This window comes from Anticarsia gemmatalis, chromosome 20 (genome assembly GCF_050436995.1).
Source record: "Anticarsia gemmatalis isolate Benzon Research Colony breed Stoneville strain chromosome 20, ilAntGemm2 primary, whole genome shotgun sequence".
NCBI classification, from domain to species: domain Eukaryota; kingdom Metazoa; phylum Arthropoda; class Insecta; order Lepidoptera; family Erebidae; genus Anticarsia; species Anticarsia gemmatalis.
The window spans coordinates 6660103-6676259 of NC_134764.1; the positions used below are offsets into that span (position 1 = coordinate 6660103).

At 35.9% G+C, this 16157-nt stretch overlaps 2 protein-coding genes across 2 annotated transcripts; one reads left to right on the forward strand and one right to left on the reverse strand.

Annotated features, from left to right (window-relative positions):
- Positions 1–3555: 3555 nt before the first annotated feature.
- LOC142981852 (uncharacterized) lies at positions 3556–7639 on the reverse strand. The gene is made up of 3 exons (XM_076127989.1): positions 7236–7639; positions 5097–5196; positions 3556–3761 (listed from the first exon to the last, which is right to left on the reverse strand). The coding sequence occupies exons 1-3, from the start codon at positions 7464–7466 to the stop codon at positions 3670–3672; spliced, it is 423 nt and encodes a 140-aa protein (XP_075984104.1). The 5' UTR covers positions 7467–7639; the 3' UTR covers positions 3556–3669.
- A 465-nt stretch (positions 7640–8104) lies between these two features.
- LOC142981802 (uncharacterized) lies at positions 8105–16011 on the forward strand. The gene is made up of 14 exons (XM_076127913.1): positions 8105–8182; positions 8258–8481; positions 8578–9226; positions 9298–9376; positions 9764–9844; positions 10215–10495; positions 10797–11488; positions 11578–11651; positions 11780–11868; positions 12745–12866; positions 12991–13046; positions 13132–15017; positions 15130–15398; positions 15783–16011. Exons 1-14 carry the CDS (start codon positions 8149–8151, stop codon positions 15918–15920), a joined length of 4674 nt encoding a protein of 1557 aa, XP_075984028.1. The 5' UTR covers positions 8105–8148; the 3' UTR covers positions 15921–16011.
- The last annotated feature ends 146 nt before the right edge of the window (positions 16012–16157 follow it).

Genomic DNA, 16157 nt, shown 5'->3' on the forward strand with positions numbered 1-16157 from the left:
TTATGTCACCTAACCTAGAGACCTAGATAAAATAAGTATAAAGAGTTCATATTCAACAAGTTTTAAAGTCACCAGACTAGTATAGTTTTGAAAGACAATAGGTCATCAAAAAACGCAGATACATTTACCTAAGCAATTAAAAGAAAAGGAGGGTGCTTTCTCACTTCATAAAATGTTATATTTGTTTTATTCCCATGTCTTGAAGTAATTCACACAGAGCAAATATGTTTGTCCTTTTTTATCCTAAGAAATAACTATATACTATGTCTCTCAAATCATAGTGATATCTTCGTCACCTAATACAACAGCATGATGTTAGTTACCATACATACATAAATTTACGCCTTTTTATCAATAGGGAAAGATCGAGACCAATGAACGATTAATGCTGCCAATATTAGGTAACCTTTTTCTCAAACGTAGTCATCGAAAACAAATGTGTTCAATGGATACTGGATAGCATATATTATTATTTACTCACGATATATTTTTAATTCTTTCACGCAATAACTATAGAGTGTAGAGTGTTATGAAATTAGAATTTGCTGAAATGACGTTCGCAGATAATTTAAAATCTGAATTAACACTCATATTTTTTACCCTGGAAAAAGTATTGCAAGTGTTATAGCATAAACATGTATAGGTATGTCCGAAAGAAAAATCTAAACGAGTATTATATAAGAAGTTTTTATACAAAATTTATTGCTTCCAATTATGACTTTCGACTCAAAAAAGTGAAATGCCAGACACAATTCGGCTGCATAATATTTATTAATTAACGGACACCTGTACAAACATCACATATTAATTAATTTATATTGCAAGTACTTTTTATAATTATTCAGGTATATTATACCATAAGTGTAATAATGTGATGCGATGGCCTTGCAGTCTTGGTCTATCGTGGCAGAAAATGTGGCACAGAGCAGAAATGTTTGGAAGGAGAAATGGAAAGCCTGTGCTGAGAAGTGGGCTTTAAACGGCTAATAAAAAAATGTGTGGCTGGCTATTAATGTATTTAATTTACTAGCTAGACCACACGGCTGACGATGAAATCTTCGTTCACAATTTGTAACTGTTTACGGGCTGGTTTTGAATAAGTGCCTCTATTTACTCTTGAGTTTTTAATTTAATGTTATCTAACGGTTTGGTAACGTAGTGGTTATACATAATCGCATAAACATGACCGTTGAAATCTATTCCAATATGTCCAAGTATTAGTTCAACCAGACTAACCATAGCATAATTATGGCAGTAAATCTACCAATCGAAATATTTTTTTTTATGCTGTTATTTTTTTAAGCGCAACTTATTCTTTGGAGTTTAGAGTACATTGCTAATGAAAAGCAGTTCTGCGTTACAATTTCTTTAATCTTTTTAAGTTACGTAGACAATATAAAAATATGGCAATGTCATTGTGATGATTTCCCTTTTTATCAGTTTCTTGTGATCATCTTAAATGATCTACAAACATTATTTTAGACGGAAAACTTTATGCAAAACAATTAAAAAGCACATTTGTATTTAAGCAAGTGATTTAACGCGATCAAATAATAAATGTTCGTTGGGAGGATTTCCTTGTGAACTTATTTATTGTCTTATGTATCACATGATACTAATCTGACGTCACAATTCATGTTTATATTGTTTTGAATATTTCTATTTTAATGCCATTTTTTGTCTAAGACCATAATCATAAAACTGGAACCTACTTATTAACATTACCAGATTAATTTACTTCATGGTGTCTTAATAAAAATAAACAATAGTAAGTAGTGAGGATTCTTGGATAAAAGTCATCGTGTTTAAATAAATTGTTTTGCTATAGGTATCGCCAAACAACTTGAAAACAAAAATATATTTTAGAAAGCAAACTAAACGTAGAGGACTTTTTCAGTTCAGAGGCTTTTTTTATTGTTCTCTATCAATCGGGCAATTGAAACACAATACCTCCCCCTTGCCGTCGCGTCACGCCCTGCAAATCTTCCAACCGGACCTAATAATTGTTAACTATGATGATGTAGCGAAATTGTTTAAGTTATTTGGACACCTAAGATATGTGACATAAGTTGACTACGTCATAAACTAGCCTATAAAAGCCCACGAAAACGTAGGCGCGGTTTTAATCTATCACTAGCCGTCTCACCGCGCGGACGTAACTACAGTCGGAGTAAAGTGTCATCTGCATCTGTCGTGAGATTAAAAGTAGAGTGCTCTTATCGCTCGCGATCTCACTGTCCTAGTTGGTCACATACTTCGGTAACGAGAAAGGAACCCACAGTTACCAACAAACTTTATAAAGTACTAGCTGACCCGCGCAACTTCGCTTGCGTAAGATAATCATAATTTTCCTCGTCTTTGTAACATTTTTCACTGTTACTCTGCTCCTATTGGTTGTAGCGTGATGATATATAGCCTATAACCTTCCTCGATAAATGGGCTATCTAACACTGAAAGAATTTTTCAAATCGGACCAGTAGTTCCCGAGATTAGCGTGTTCAAACAAACAAACAAACAAACAAACTCTTCAGCTTTATAATATTAAGTATAGATTTTAAAGTAGCTCGAAATTATTGAAAATAATTTTATATCTTCCCACTTTCAGAGATATGTATCTACTCTGTCAGCCGCACAGACGACTGCTGAGGCAATTCCGAGCATATAACTAGGTACTAAGTATGTATCTAACTTGGACCCATCGATTCACGTTATTGATGCACAGTGTGACGAAGAAAACTGCTCTTAGCTCAGAATCCGATAATAATATAAAAAAATGCCTGTTAGACTGTTACGCGTGGCATTTTGCTCTATACAGGCGACACTATAAGACCTTGTAAAACTAATACATATGTTACAATAGGTCATTAGGCAAGTTCCCTTAAACGTGAATTTACGGTTTTGGAGGGGCCCGGTTTAGCTGTGGTCAGTGAGGACCATAGTGTAAAGATGGACGACCCTAAGTACTCTTGGAAGGAGCCGCTCCACCTGGACTTGTGCCTTGACTGTCTCCGGCTTGTGTGGGATGCGGTGCGGCGGCGGTCCGCACTTCTTCCGTTGGGACTGCGCGTTTGTCACGGTTTCCGCATGCCCTTGCAATTCGGAAAAAAGAAGAACCGGCCAGCATCGAACTTTCTCCCGAGAACCTTTGTCTTGTCCATATATGCTAAAGCGTTCTTTACATGTCCTAAGTAGCACGGCACCCTAACCAGGTCCAAATAGAACAGGCACCTGATAAAGAAATCCGACCCTTTGCAACGACTACAAGACGGTGACTTGAACTTCAATCGTTATATCGAGTGAGAAGATTTCCTTTACTTAAAGTAAACAGCCTTAGGCGAGGAGCCCAAGTTTCTCGGCTTCATACCAAGGATTGACAGGTTTGGGGTGAGTCTCCTTCGTGTCGTTCATGACAAACGTAAATATTTACGGTTACGATAAATCCGTTAGTACTCCTTTTTAAAACACTTTTGGATTCACTGCGTGAATTATATGTTGCAGGAAAAGTGTAGGTACTTGGATCCTCCCAACAAAACAAAAACAACATCTTATATTGATCTTATATTATGTCTTGATAGGTGTTTTATTTATAATAATACAGTTGTATACCTATGTTACATATATCGAAAATTCTTTTAGTTTTTCACGATGCAAACATAATATATCCTCGTATTATTGGTCGCAAGGGTTTGGCTTTCCATCTGTGAGTAGGACGGTCCATTCCAAAACGTTGTAAATACGCATATGTGGATTCTCGTTTTTCACTGAAAACAGAATAATTTTATAGACACATGATTGAACTATAGTTATCAGATCTAGGGCAGTCATTACAGTAAGTATAGGCAATAAAGAAATACATAAAATAATCCTTTGCGCTCATTTTTAATTCGCATTTTAATAGCCTTTGTCGTAAATAAGCAACGGAAACTATAAACATGATTTAAAAGTCGGTTAACAAATTTATATTTTTAAAACCCCTTTACTACATTTTAATGAGTAGGTACCTGAACAAAATCAGTTATAATTTGACATTGAAATTGATTAAAATGTTTTATTCCAACTAATTAAAAATGATCAGTGACGAATGTTTTTGTAAATTTAATAATATGTTTGTTTCAAGCTTCCCAAGCACATCATTGATTTACCCCTGCCTAAATTCAAAGTTGCTGTTAAGGAACATCTCGTTAGGAAAGCTTATTACAGAATTGATGAGTTTCTAAACGACAATAGCTCTTGGGATTAGTCGCTCGCTTGATTAGGATTCTTTGAAATTAGGGAACTTTGCTATAAATTGTATAAACTCAGTAGAAGTAGGTCTAAATATTGTAAAATATGGGCAATTAATGATGCAAATAGGTGATGTTACGTACAACTTGATTTTAATCATAAAACTGTCACTTTTTTCTTCTATAATGTTACAACCAATGTGCTCACTTGCTGCCCATATTCTTATTTTCACATGCTAGTAGGTGCTCCCAACATACGGTATGATCAGAGACTAATTAATAACCTTGCTATATTCATTTTCCTTAATAATTGACGTTTAGTCTATATCGCTGATTGTTGGCAGCTCCTCGCATGATCAATTATTGTATCAACCACATTGTAAAACTTTTGGCGATTGAAAAGAGTGGCCGTGAGTTTCTCGCTAGCTCTTCTCATAAGGCTCTACCCCCCTTCCGAGCTAGTGGTAGATTCAGTAATTGTAACGACTATCATAAGTGTCAATATTTGACCTAAATGAATAAATGATTTGATTTTGATTTTGATTTTGATTTTGATTTTTCAGAAAAAGGGTTTCGAAAGGTTAAATGTGTTTAGCGGCTTATGGAACTGTGGACTTAAATGACTAATGGACTTTAAAACTCGGATTTATTTGTAATTTTGCATATACATAATTATATAAGGGACCGATAACGATGCAATAACCTAAAAAGTTTGTCCTGCTATCATTACCAGTATCTTCATAATACGCGGCTTTTTGTCTATTCTACCAATCCCCACAAAGTCAGAATGATAAATAAACTATGGCATAATAAAAAAATACGTAGACGCACTAAATTGTAAATGAAATAGATTTAAGACAGAAAGATACTCACCAACAGCTCTTACAAACTGCTTGGTCGGTACGTCCAGAATTTTCCATTTAGGTCGTCCGAGCTGAAAATGTGTCGTCGACGCTATACCCTTGTGTAACTCCTAGAAACACCAGTAACCACAGATATATATGAGCAAGTAATAGTAAGTATATTATGAAAATAAGGTAAACATTAAACTTTAATTAAAAACATTTAATGTTTTGAAAGAGTAGGGGAACCTGTTGTACCTTGGCACTATGTGTACCTAGGCCACTGGGCTCGTTTTCAAATATTCGCGCGATACTAAATTCTACTGTTTACGGTATTCTATACGTCACTACAGACTATTCAATGTGCAGTTAGTCGCATACCGCCATTAAGCCGGTGTTTGGTGTTATCGACGCTGAAACTTTTTTGTGTGAAAAAGTAAGTATTTCTAATATATTTTGAAGTCTAATAGTTTTAAAAGTTTTCTAATAGTCACTTAACTGTTATATGCTATCGGTTCTTTGATTTTACAAGTCTCAACACAATAAAAAACTTACGAGATACTTAAATTCTAAACTATATAAAATCACCGTTTTAGTGAAGTTGGAGTAGTGTTGTACCTCGGTCACTGTCGATCAGCTGTACCTTGGCCACTGGCCAAGGTACAACCTGGATGTTATACTTTGGCCAGGAGAATGTTTTATTAAATTATTTCACATTTACGTAATAATATTCCTAATTAAATATCTTTATTATTTCAGGAATCGATGCAAAAATCACTTAAAAACTGTAAATGGCCTGAAAAAGAGGAGATTAAAACCCCGCAAAAAGTTAACAAGAACAGAGAAATTTATTATGTTCCAGAGATACAGAAGTACTGGGATTTCTACTAAATGCTTAAGGCTGAATAATATATCTACATTATTGATAGTGTTTTTATAATAGCTAGTCCAAATGACTGATTAAAATTTAAGAGAGAAATAATAATTTATATATAGGTAAAGATAATCTATACTAATATTATAAAGCTGAAGAGTTTGTTTGTTTGTTTGAACGCGCTAATCTCAGGAACTACTGGTCCGATTTGAAAAATTCTTTCAGTTTTAGATAGCCCATTTATCGAGGAAGGCTATAGGCTATATATCATCACGCTATGACCAATAGGAGCAGAGTACCAGTAAAAAATGTTACTAAAACTGGGAAAATTATGACCCATTCTTTCTTATGTGACGCAAGGGAAGTTGCGCGGGTCAGCTAGTTGTTTCAATATTTTGTTTTCCTTTGCTATGCTATATAGGTATATTGATTTGTTATATTATATTATGTGATATCGTCGCTGCGCCTGCCAAGTTCCACATGTGTCTTTTGTGAGATTTTGGAAATCTTTTTTTTTTATTTGGGACACAATATTAATTTTTTTTAACATCAAAATACACATATAGAGTTTGGCAGGCGCAGCGATGTGATGTAACGAAACGGTGGCCAAAGTTAGTTGTTTTTGTTTAAATATTTTGTTTGAAAAGCATAAAAAAAGCTATGAATATTATTTTAATTTTTATCCTTTTTAAGTTTTGATCATTTGAGAATTTTTTAAATGTTTTGTTAAATACTGTATACTGTAATAATACTGTGTACTGTAATAAATGAAATAAAATGATTTTAGTTAACAAAACTTGATAATTTGCTTAAATTACCCCCAAATTTCAATGTGGCCTAGGTACAACGTATTACTGGCCTAGGTACATAGGGTATGTTGTACCTTGGCCACATTTCCCATTTTTTTTTAAATTTAAAAATATTATGTAAATATTAAATATACATTTCTGATATTTTTTTGGTGAGTACCCAAATAATTGACATTTCAAACTATGCAAATATGATTTGTGTGCTGCACGTCAAATCACAATAAAAAATATATTTCTAAAAAACCGGCCTAGGTACAACAGGTTCCCTTATTTTTTTTTACGTTTTTGAGCTACGAAGAGATACTTCTCCGCATCATCACTTTAGAATATAAGTATCTACATTTATGGAAAAAGCATAGGTAGGTACCTGAAGTTAATATATAGCTGTAAGTACGCTAGAACTAACTAGGCCTCCTAGTAATCTAGTCCTCTATTGCACTATACTCACGCTCCTCAGCGTTTCCTTCGAGCGCACTTAAATACTTACTTGGTTCCAAATATTCCGCCTAATAATCTTAATTTCCTGTCGATCTGATCTTGGGGACTTGGGGTTATAGTCCGGCGGATGATACAACATGTCGTAGGCACAGAGTGGTTCTTTTTCAGGTTTCCAATTAGTATTGAAGTAAGTGCCTTTTGAAATAGGGATCACCATCCCCGTCCTCACTCTTTCAGGCAAACTGAATGTCGTGTGCTTCACTACGATTTCATCTGGCATTTTGTATAAACTTGGAGTTTAAGTTAAAGTATAATAAGTCTATTTCACTAGGGTAATTTTATTAAAATCTGATTTAACGTTATGTCTAAATCATAAATGCTTCTGTTTACATGTTAATTTTATGTAAATAAACTAAAAAAACTATAGTTTTGGTTGAGTGACACCAACGGTCAAAATTGACGTAGGAACATAAAATTGGCAGTTAGCTTTTTTTAAGTTATAGCATGTAAAGCTAGGCTAGCTATGCCTGCAGTCTACCTCTTTAAGTAGGGTGCCGTATATTGCATACGGCACCCGACTTAACTGAAAACAAGAATAGATGAGACTATCAGTATATTAACCTGTTGTCATTTGCATGTATACCTAGAGATATACATATATAAAATCACGCCATTTTTCCTAGGGGGTCGGGTTCCCTTGCTTCGTTCACGACTTGTAATTCAGGATAACAGGACCTAAAGATCGTTTTACGATCCTTTTTTACGATTTTCTTATGCGACCTGCTTAATTCAATAATTCAAACACTACTTTTTTTATAACGGAACTGCCTTAAAAAGCCAGACAACGATTAAAAAGACAATGAGTATAATAACAAGAACTGTCAAGTATTATTGTCAAAATTCTACTTACGAAAAATGTGGTCGCGGAGAGTTATTTTATTAATGTAGCCTCGAAATTAATTATGGATTGTTATAAATCGGAATCAGATTTCATCGGTCTGCAATAATTTTTATTTAACATTATTTTGTTTGTTTTCCCGTTTTTTATTTAAATTCTTGTATTTTTTTTAGACTCACTGGATTTTTTAAGTCCACCGGTAAAACGTGTTCAGAGTAGCAGGGACGATATCGCCAGTTGTAACTACAGTAGGTGTAGTGAGGAAGACCACAATGGTCACTTGTTCCGACGTGCTTACTTTAGATCTTATGAAGAATATCTAAAGGGCCCAAGAGTCGTGAGAGCAGGCGTCACGTCTTCCACATCATTGGTACTGAAGAAAACTTCGGAAAGACAGGTAACCTTTGATTTAGTTCTACCTATGTATTTTATAAACATCCTGTACTTAATGAGTACAGTCATATCTACTTAATCGCTTTTACATTTTTATCAGATCCTAAAAAGCAATTCAGTTGTGAGCTACACTGCTTTTCGTACACCAAAAGAGATTGCAGAAAAGCCTAGCAAACTGCAACGCAAGTCTAAAAGCAAACCACTTATTAAAGTGACCGTTATACCGAAGAAAGACCAAGTACAGACAGCAAGGTTACTGAGGAAACGAAGAAGATCGCCAAAGAATATACAAAGTTCTACTTCAAATCAGGACAATTCTGTACAAACTAAGAACGTATACCTCATAGTGGCGGGCCGGAGAAGAGATAAAATATACGAGATCAAGACAACTGGAAGTGCAACTGTCTCCAATGAGTCAGATAATTATGAAGATTTTCCCATAGAGAGGTTGACCAGTATAAAACACTTTATGCGGTCTCTAAATATGGAAAAACACGGAAATACAAATGGAAATGATTACAAATTTGATGTCTCACAAAACTGTAGAGTAGACGCTCCGCAACAAACCACTTTTATGAAAAAACCAGATGATGGATGTAAATGTGAAGATGAGTATGTGTTCTCGAGTGTTGTGGAAGGTGCCAAAGAACTGCATAAAAAAAATCGGGTGAAGATTTACGGCCAGTTGGGGGTCACTGATGGTGACAGGTATCTCTTGAGATACGGTGCTACAGTTAACGATAAACCTGGTAACTACAAAGCTTTATAGACTTTTAAAACATTAGTGTTGTGGATGTTATAATGAACTCAATTTATTTAGTTACAGAATTCGCTCGCATAACTCAGGATCTCTCAACAGTGGTCGCTCCTCTGAGTGAAATCAAGCCAAAACATAGATTGTAAGATTCTTAATGTTGTATTTATCATGTATAATATTATGTATGTAAATAAAATAGGTAAGTCAGTGGTCTGATATCTACGGGCGCGACAGAGGTAATAAGTATAACAGCTTTGGCGGTAGTCAGTTTTGTCTTTTCGAGCGAAGGAGATGCAGAGATGAGATTGATATTTATACTTAAAATTCTCAAATTTTAAGCATAAATACCAATCATAGGACACACAACCTTTTCAGTCATTCACGATTTATTGGTGCTCTCTTCTAGAAAATTAAAATCTATGCTATAATCCCTCATATGTGACCACTCATAATAATTTACTGTTGCTTTGCGTTATGTAAAAAAGCGTACTGAGGGTAATTCTATACAATTTAATTGAATTGTTTATAGTCCGACAACTCAAGATTCGGCGATACAGACAGATCTGCCTGGTAATCCAACGCGTAGAAGAACAACAACGTCCAGATATCGGTAACTATAACTTTATCTATGCTATAATCCCACACAAATTCATGTTTATGTAAGTCATTTTTATAAATATTTTAGGACAATTCACGTACACACGGTCATCTGATTCTAAACTAAGCAGTGCTTGCACTACGGTACGGTAATCAGACAACTGATAAACAAACTTATATACTTCTAAATACATACTTGTACAGTACAGATAAATGTACCACTAGGCTCTGAACAAATACTCAGACTCATCACACAAATATTTGTCCTGGGTGGGATTCCAACCACACGTGGCTCAATTATTATGGCAGCGAAGTGACGACGATAACCACTGCGCCAACGTTAAATAATAATATAATTAATCAATATAATGTTAATTTTGTAGCAAAGAATCTCAAGGCACGCAAGTGAACTTCAATGTCCAAGTAACATCTGCTAGAGATTATGACGGCTTCGAGACGATGGACAAGAATATACAGTGCGACTGTAATTTAGGAAATAACGTGATGGAGAATATTGGCGGAGACAACTGCTTGAAGAACTGCCAGAGTCCTTTGGTCATTATATCTGTTTATCCTAAGGCCAGTCCTGAAACTGTGACTAGTTCTGCCAGAAGCTTAGAACATGATCGCAGTCCATCTCCCACAAGAATCTTTACAGCTAAAGGTATAAAATATATTTTTCTGTACAACTTTTTTTTATCAAAATATTTTTAGTACTAAACTGCAAGTTATGGCAAATATTAAATTTATTACTGTCTCATTTCTGGGTTAAGGTTGTTTTCTGGAACTACAGGGAACTACCGGTACGAGATTTGTGCGTTCCAAGAAACATATAAAAACTTTTCAGGCTATGTTTTACTTCACTTACATATTATGTTGCTTAAAGTTTGAACTCTCGAGTGGAACTAAAAGAGGAATGCTTAATGCCCACAACTATAATTGCTAATTAAGACTTACTATTTTAGATAATCGGCAAGCATCTTCAAAAATAGACAAAAGTACAGACGAAAGAATCGATGGACCGAGAAGACGTAGCACAGTTGAAAGAGAAGATAACATTCATTCACTCTTCAGGAGTCGTTCACCTTCGCCTAATAAAAAATCTCCAAGAGACGACAAAGAGCCAGATGCTAAACATTTTAAAGTTCGAGCTGCAAAAAGAAATACTGAATCTCATAAAGCAATACGAGCTATTCAAAATAAAATATTGCAGAAAGACAAAATTGAGCAAAATCGTGCTGGAACTTCGAAATTTATTGCCCCTAGCTTTCAGAATCGTAGTCCCAAAGGTCAAGGGAACTTTAGGAAATCATCGCCTCCGCGTTTGGAGGAGAGAGCAACTAATACGGAGCATGCGAATACCAAACAAAATTTAATAGACAACTTCACAAAGAAGGTACCAAAACGTTCAAAGTACAAGTATGTTCCCGCTAAGCAAGACAATTCTAAGATAACAATAGACATCGAGGGAGAACGCGAACGTTATAATGTATTATTAGATCAAGCTCTTCTCACAACAGATGTAAGAATTAAAAAAACAATGAAAGACATTGGTTCCCAACATGGCGGACACAAGATGGCGTCAGAGTCTTTAGAAAATTTGTTATTGCTGCCTGAAAAAGAAACAGATTTGCATCCTATAAAGATGTATGCTAATGTTAGTATATGATCCATATAAGCAGTTAGGTGAAGTTATAGTACGTAAATAAGTACATAGGTTTGTCTATCGGTTGTTTTTGCTTGCAGCAAATGGATGAGATTCCAATGAACGAACGCATCTCAGGAATAACGATACGAGATAGTTTAGAGCTTTTCCACAGGTATTTTTATTTATTTTATTTTTACTGTAAATAGGTTTTAGATTATTATAACTTTTAAGACGAACTCAAAGATGACGGTGATGAACTACTCAATTATATTGTCATGCTAATATGAAGTTATATTGCAGGCGTGAAGAACGACATAATACCATAAACACACAGACTGGAATAAACAACACATATTACGATAACAACGGAAATAATACAACATATTCAGGTAACATACCTAAATTACATTAAGGAATAATAACCACATTGCATCAGTCCAATAAAATGATATTATTATGCTATACCAGTTGAGCTCACCGGCCGGTAGACGATCTGTGGGTTAAGCAACCGTTGGCGCGGTCATTCTATAGATGGGTGACCGCATAGTGGTATTTGAACTGGGCGTCTCCGTGCTTCGGTGGGCACGTAAAAAGTCGGTGCCGGGTGTTATCTACTATGATAACAGTCGTGAAGCGATGTCAAAGGCCTTCGGGCGGCTTGAACAATTCAGACACTGGGTTGACCACTTACCATACGATAAGAGTGATTATGCTGTATATGAATGATATGTCTCATTAATTTATCTGTTTTGTTCCCAACATCATGTCTCTCTATACCGTAGATTCAAGCTTTGTTGACTACTGCCCCCTTTACAAGGAAAATAAAACACAGCGCCCTCTTTACGCAATAAACCAAATTAAATAGATCTTCTATTTTTGCTTATTTATCACTTGTCTTTAGACCCCACTGTCCCCTAATGAAAAGCTCCAGCGCCGATTAGGAGGAGATGATTTCCTTTTTTTAAGACAAACCCGCTCTAAGTATGATCTTCTCTCGCTGGGACTTTTAACAAACATACACACCACGGACACCAAGTACGTCCAGATCCGAAACAACTATTTGTGGATCGTACAAATATTTGTTGATGGGTATCGAATCGAACCCACGCCCTTCCGACGCATTGGTAGAGGCATGGCGATCACCTTAACCGCTGCACCACGGCCGTCAAAATGGCCTATATGCTGTTGACACTACAATGCATGATTGCATTGCTGTTGTTTCTACAGAAAATTGTTGAATTTAATGGTAGTTTTTCTTCTTCCAGTACCATTTAAACATTACACAGGAGATGATTGTTCTATCTGTAATCCTGTAGAAAGGGATAGACAGATACGGGAACTTCTTGGCGTGGACAAATCTAAGCCAATTGCTACCAAACCTCTCCAGGTTATGAATACTTTATATTTGATACTAATACAAAATATCCTTGTTGTCAATATTTATATTCATTGTATTTTTAATTAGTATTTGGTATGCAAAATTCCGCTCTGATTTATTTTTGTCGTTTTAGGCATATTCTTTTGAAAACGGAGGGAGACCTTATCACTGTATCTACCGGAGAGAATGGTTTATGTTATTTTTTTTCTGCTTACGTTCATATTACACTTTTTAAACCTAATTATGAGGAGTAAAACTGAAAACTTTCTTTCAGCGAGAAGACACGATTAGCAGGCCTGAGTTTTATTCATTGTTTCCGACAAAAAACTGAAAAATGTCTAGAAAAGGAGCCTATACGCTGCGTATGTACTGACTCATTCCTTGATACCGCGTCCCCTTGTAAAAAAGTCGTGGAGGCCAAACGACCTGAATGTTGTCCACCCGCTAAGACACCTGAGCCACCGCCACGCGAGGAAAGTAAGCACTGTTGTGTAAAGAAAGATAGTAACGAAGACAGCTATACGTTACCAGGAAACGCAGAGAATTCGGCTGTTTATCAACAATTAATACTTAACCGAAATATACAAGTATTTTTACAAATTGAACAGTTTTCGAAGCAAAGACCTATAATCCTATCTCGAAAACAATATGATAAAGTAAAAAGAATTATACAAAGTAACATAAGTCATAAATGTTGCCGAGAAAAACGTAAAAAAATATCAGACAGAACTGAAGGCAGTCAGGCAATGTTCGGAGAAATCAAAAGAAGAACAACCATAGAAGTGGTGAACCATGTTGATGAATCAGTACAGACAGACAAAGCACCGTGTAATAGATCAAACTGTCGAAGAGCACGCGCTAAAAAATGTCCAAGCCCGAAAGGATCGTTAAATCCTAGAGTATCTGCATTCATTAGAACATCTACAAGCCCGAGACCATCTGGGAGATACATTGCACGGCTTAGTAGAAAATCGGGCAAATATAAGAGAGAAAAATCTCGTAGAATTACGCGTCACGACGATGAAGATAGCAATTCAGACAATGAGCGACCCGAAGGAAATGTATGCCATCGAAATACATGCGCGGATTTTCAACCATTCAAAAAGCACATAAAATCGGGAGGTCTCTTGAATAGCCGTGAAGAAAGCTGTCCGAAATGTGAACGTCAAAAGAGCAATGAAAGTAAGAAATCTAGTGGAACGATTCGTCACATTAGTGTGGAACAAAGAAAGAGAATATGCGGAGAACTGCGTAAATCACATATGAATACTGAAGATGGTCCGTTGTCGCCAGGCAGTGACCAGAAGCCAAGAGTGGAAGAACGTAGCACCGACATGATAATCGGTGACGATGGCTATGACATGCACAATATGTCGTACGAGCCGCCCGTTAGGTGTCGCGGTACCTTTGTTAATCATATAGAAGTGCGAAGTGGTATATTACATTGCAAATCACCTGGAGAAAACCGTTTGCTGAATAGAATTGGTTGTGAATATTGCAGGCCAAATGTGAAACGCCATAGAGAATATGAATCATTTTACAAACATAGTAGACAATATTACAGAGACAATCTGGACTTTAATCCGGGTGCCGAATATACCAAAACATGTCTGGAACATCAGAGAATCGATATTGAAGATCAGACAGCTAGTGATATATTACGTCACATTTCGCGCAGAGAACAGCGATTGGTTGGAGACCACAGACAGAATATTCCGAATTGCATGACATGTCAAGAATATCTCGCAATAACTGATCAAAGTATGAGACCTTATGAACTTACTGGTTTGGAATATGATGAAACACTACGAGAACAAAGTGAATTCTCCAGACGCAGTGACGATCAGGTTATAGCGATTGAATACAATGAAAATCAACACAACTTAAATGAGGAACGTAGAAACTATCACACACAAGAATCTGGTGACCATGACAAGCCGGACAAAGAAAACAAAACAACAGTTATGTTGTATGTGGCTAATGATCAACGGGATAATGTTGAGACTGAAAACCAAAATCCGCTCATTGGTAAAACAATGTCGTCTTTGGAAACTCATAAAACCAGCATGGTATTGTTAAATCATGTTTCTTCGTCTAACGTTGCAGTCATGTCTGACTCGAGTTTAGGTCATGCCAAATCGTTTCACACAATTTTCAGAGGTGAGTATTGTTTCTTATCATTGTTTATGAGAATACATACCTGAATGTTGTCAAGAGATAATGCATGTTACTAATCAAAATCTATTTCTATAAGAATTCTTATCTTTTTTAGGTCATAAAAAAACTCCCACTCCCAATTTAGGCACATCAGTGTACTCACTGTACTCCGAAGATGGATTCAACTCTGTAAAATCTGTCAAGTTTATTACACCACCGCAAATCGTAAAGCCTGCTAAAAGACCATTCTTGAGGAGGCTCATGTCTTGTTTGGTTATGAGATCAACCAGAGCATCTGTACTTAAACTACCGACAATCCCTGCGCCTGAACTAAACAGTCTCAATAGTTCAGTGGATTCATATCATATCAGCACTTCGCTTGGCGTGAGTAATACGAATAACACTTACTTAATAGCAGTTAAATAGCAATTTAACAATTGACAAGACTTTATATTGGTACTGTCCCAGCCAGCTCTGGTCCTCTTCGCTTTAATAGACATACAGGTAAGAAAGTTATTCGCCTGCTTAATACCGACCAAATACACATAGCATAACAACTTAGTAGAGAGCCTTCTGTGCGAGGCGGCTGGCGAAGTTATACAAAATTCGGAATTTAGAACATTAGTGACTCGTAGACTCGTGAAGCTGACAATAGCCTATCTCATACAGCTTCTTGATTCGGAAACTAAGTAGAATTTGCAATTATTATAATCTAGATAAATCGTATGGTACCTAACTTTAATTGCTTACGAATTCACAACTTTCCAGGGTGTAGAATTAACTTCCTCCATCTACGATACGTCGGCGTCTTTCTACAGTAACCACACGATTCTGCCACTAAACAGTAAAATGAAGCGAGGATTTTTCAGCTCTGTCCGAGGTTTCCTCATAAACCGAAGAAGCTGAAGAATACAAACAAAGATTTTTTATTTCTTTTATTTTTATACTATGTATAACATGAAATCATATTTTGTAAAGAAACTGTTTATTGTTGATTGTAAAATGTTTTTTATTTTAGAACATTCATACTCCTGATTTTACTCGTTAATATTCATGATTGCAACTGCAACCTTCCCACTTACATGTTTCTTTGGCTAACTCAATGAAGTTATGTGACTCCTACAGTTAGTAGGTAATTTTACC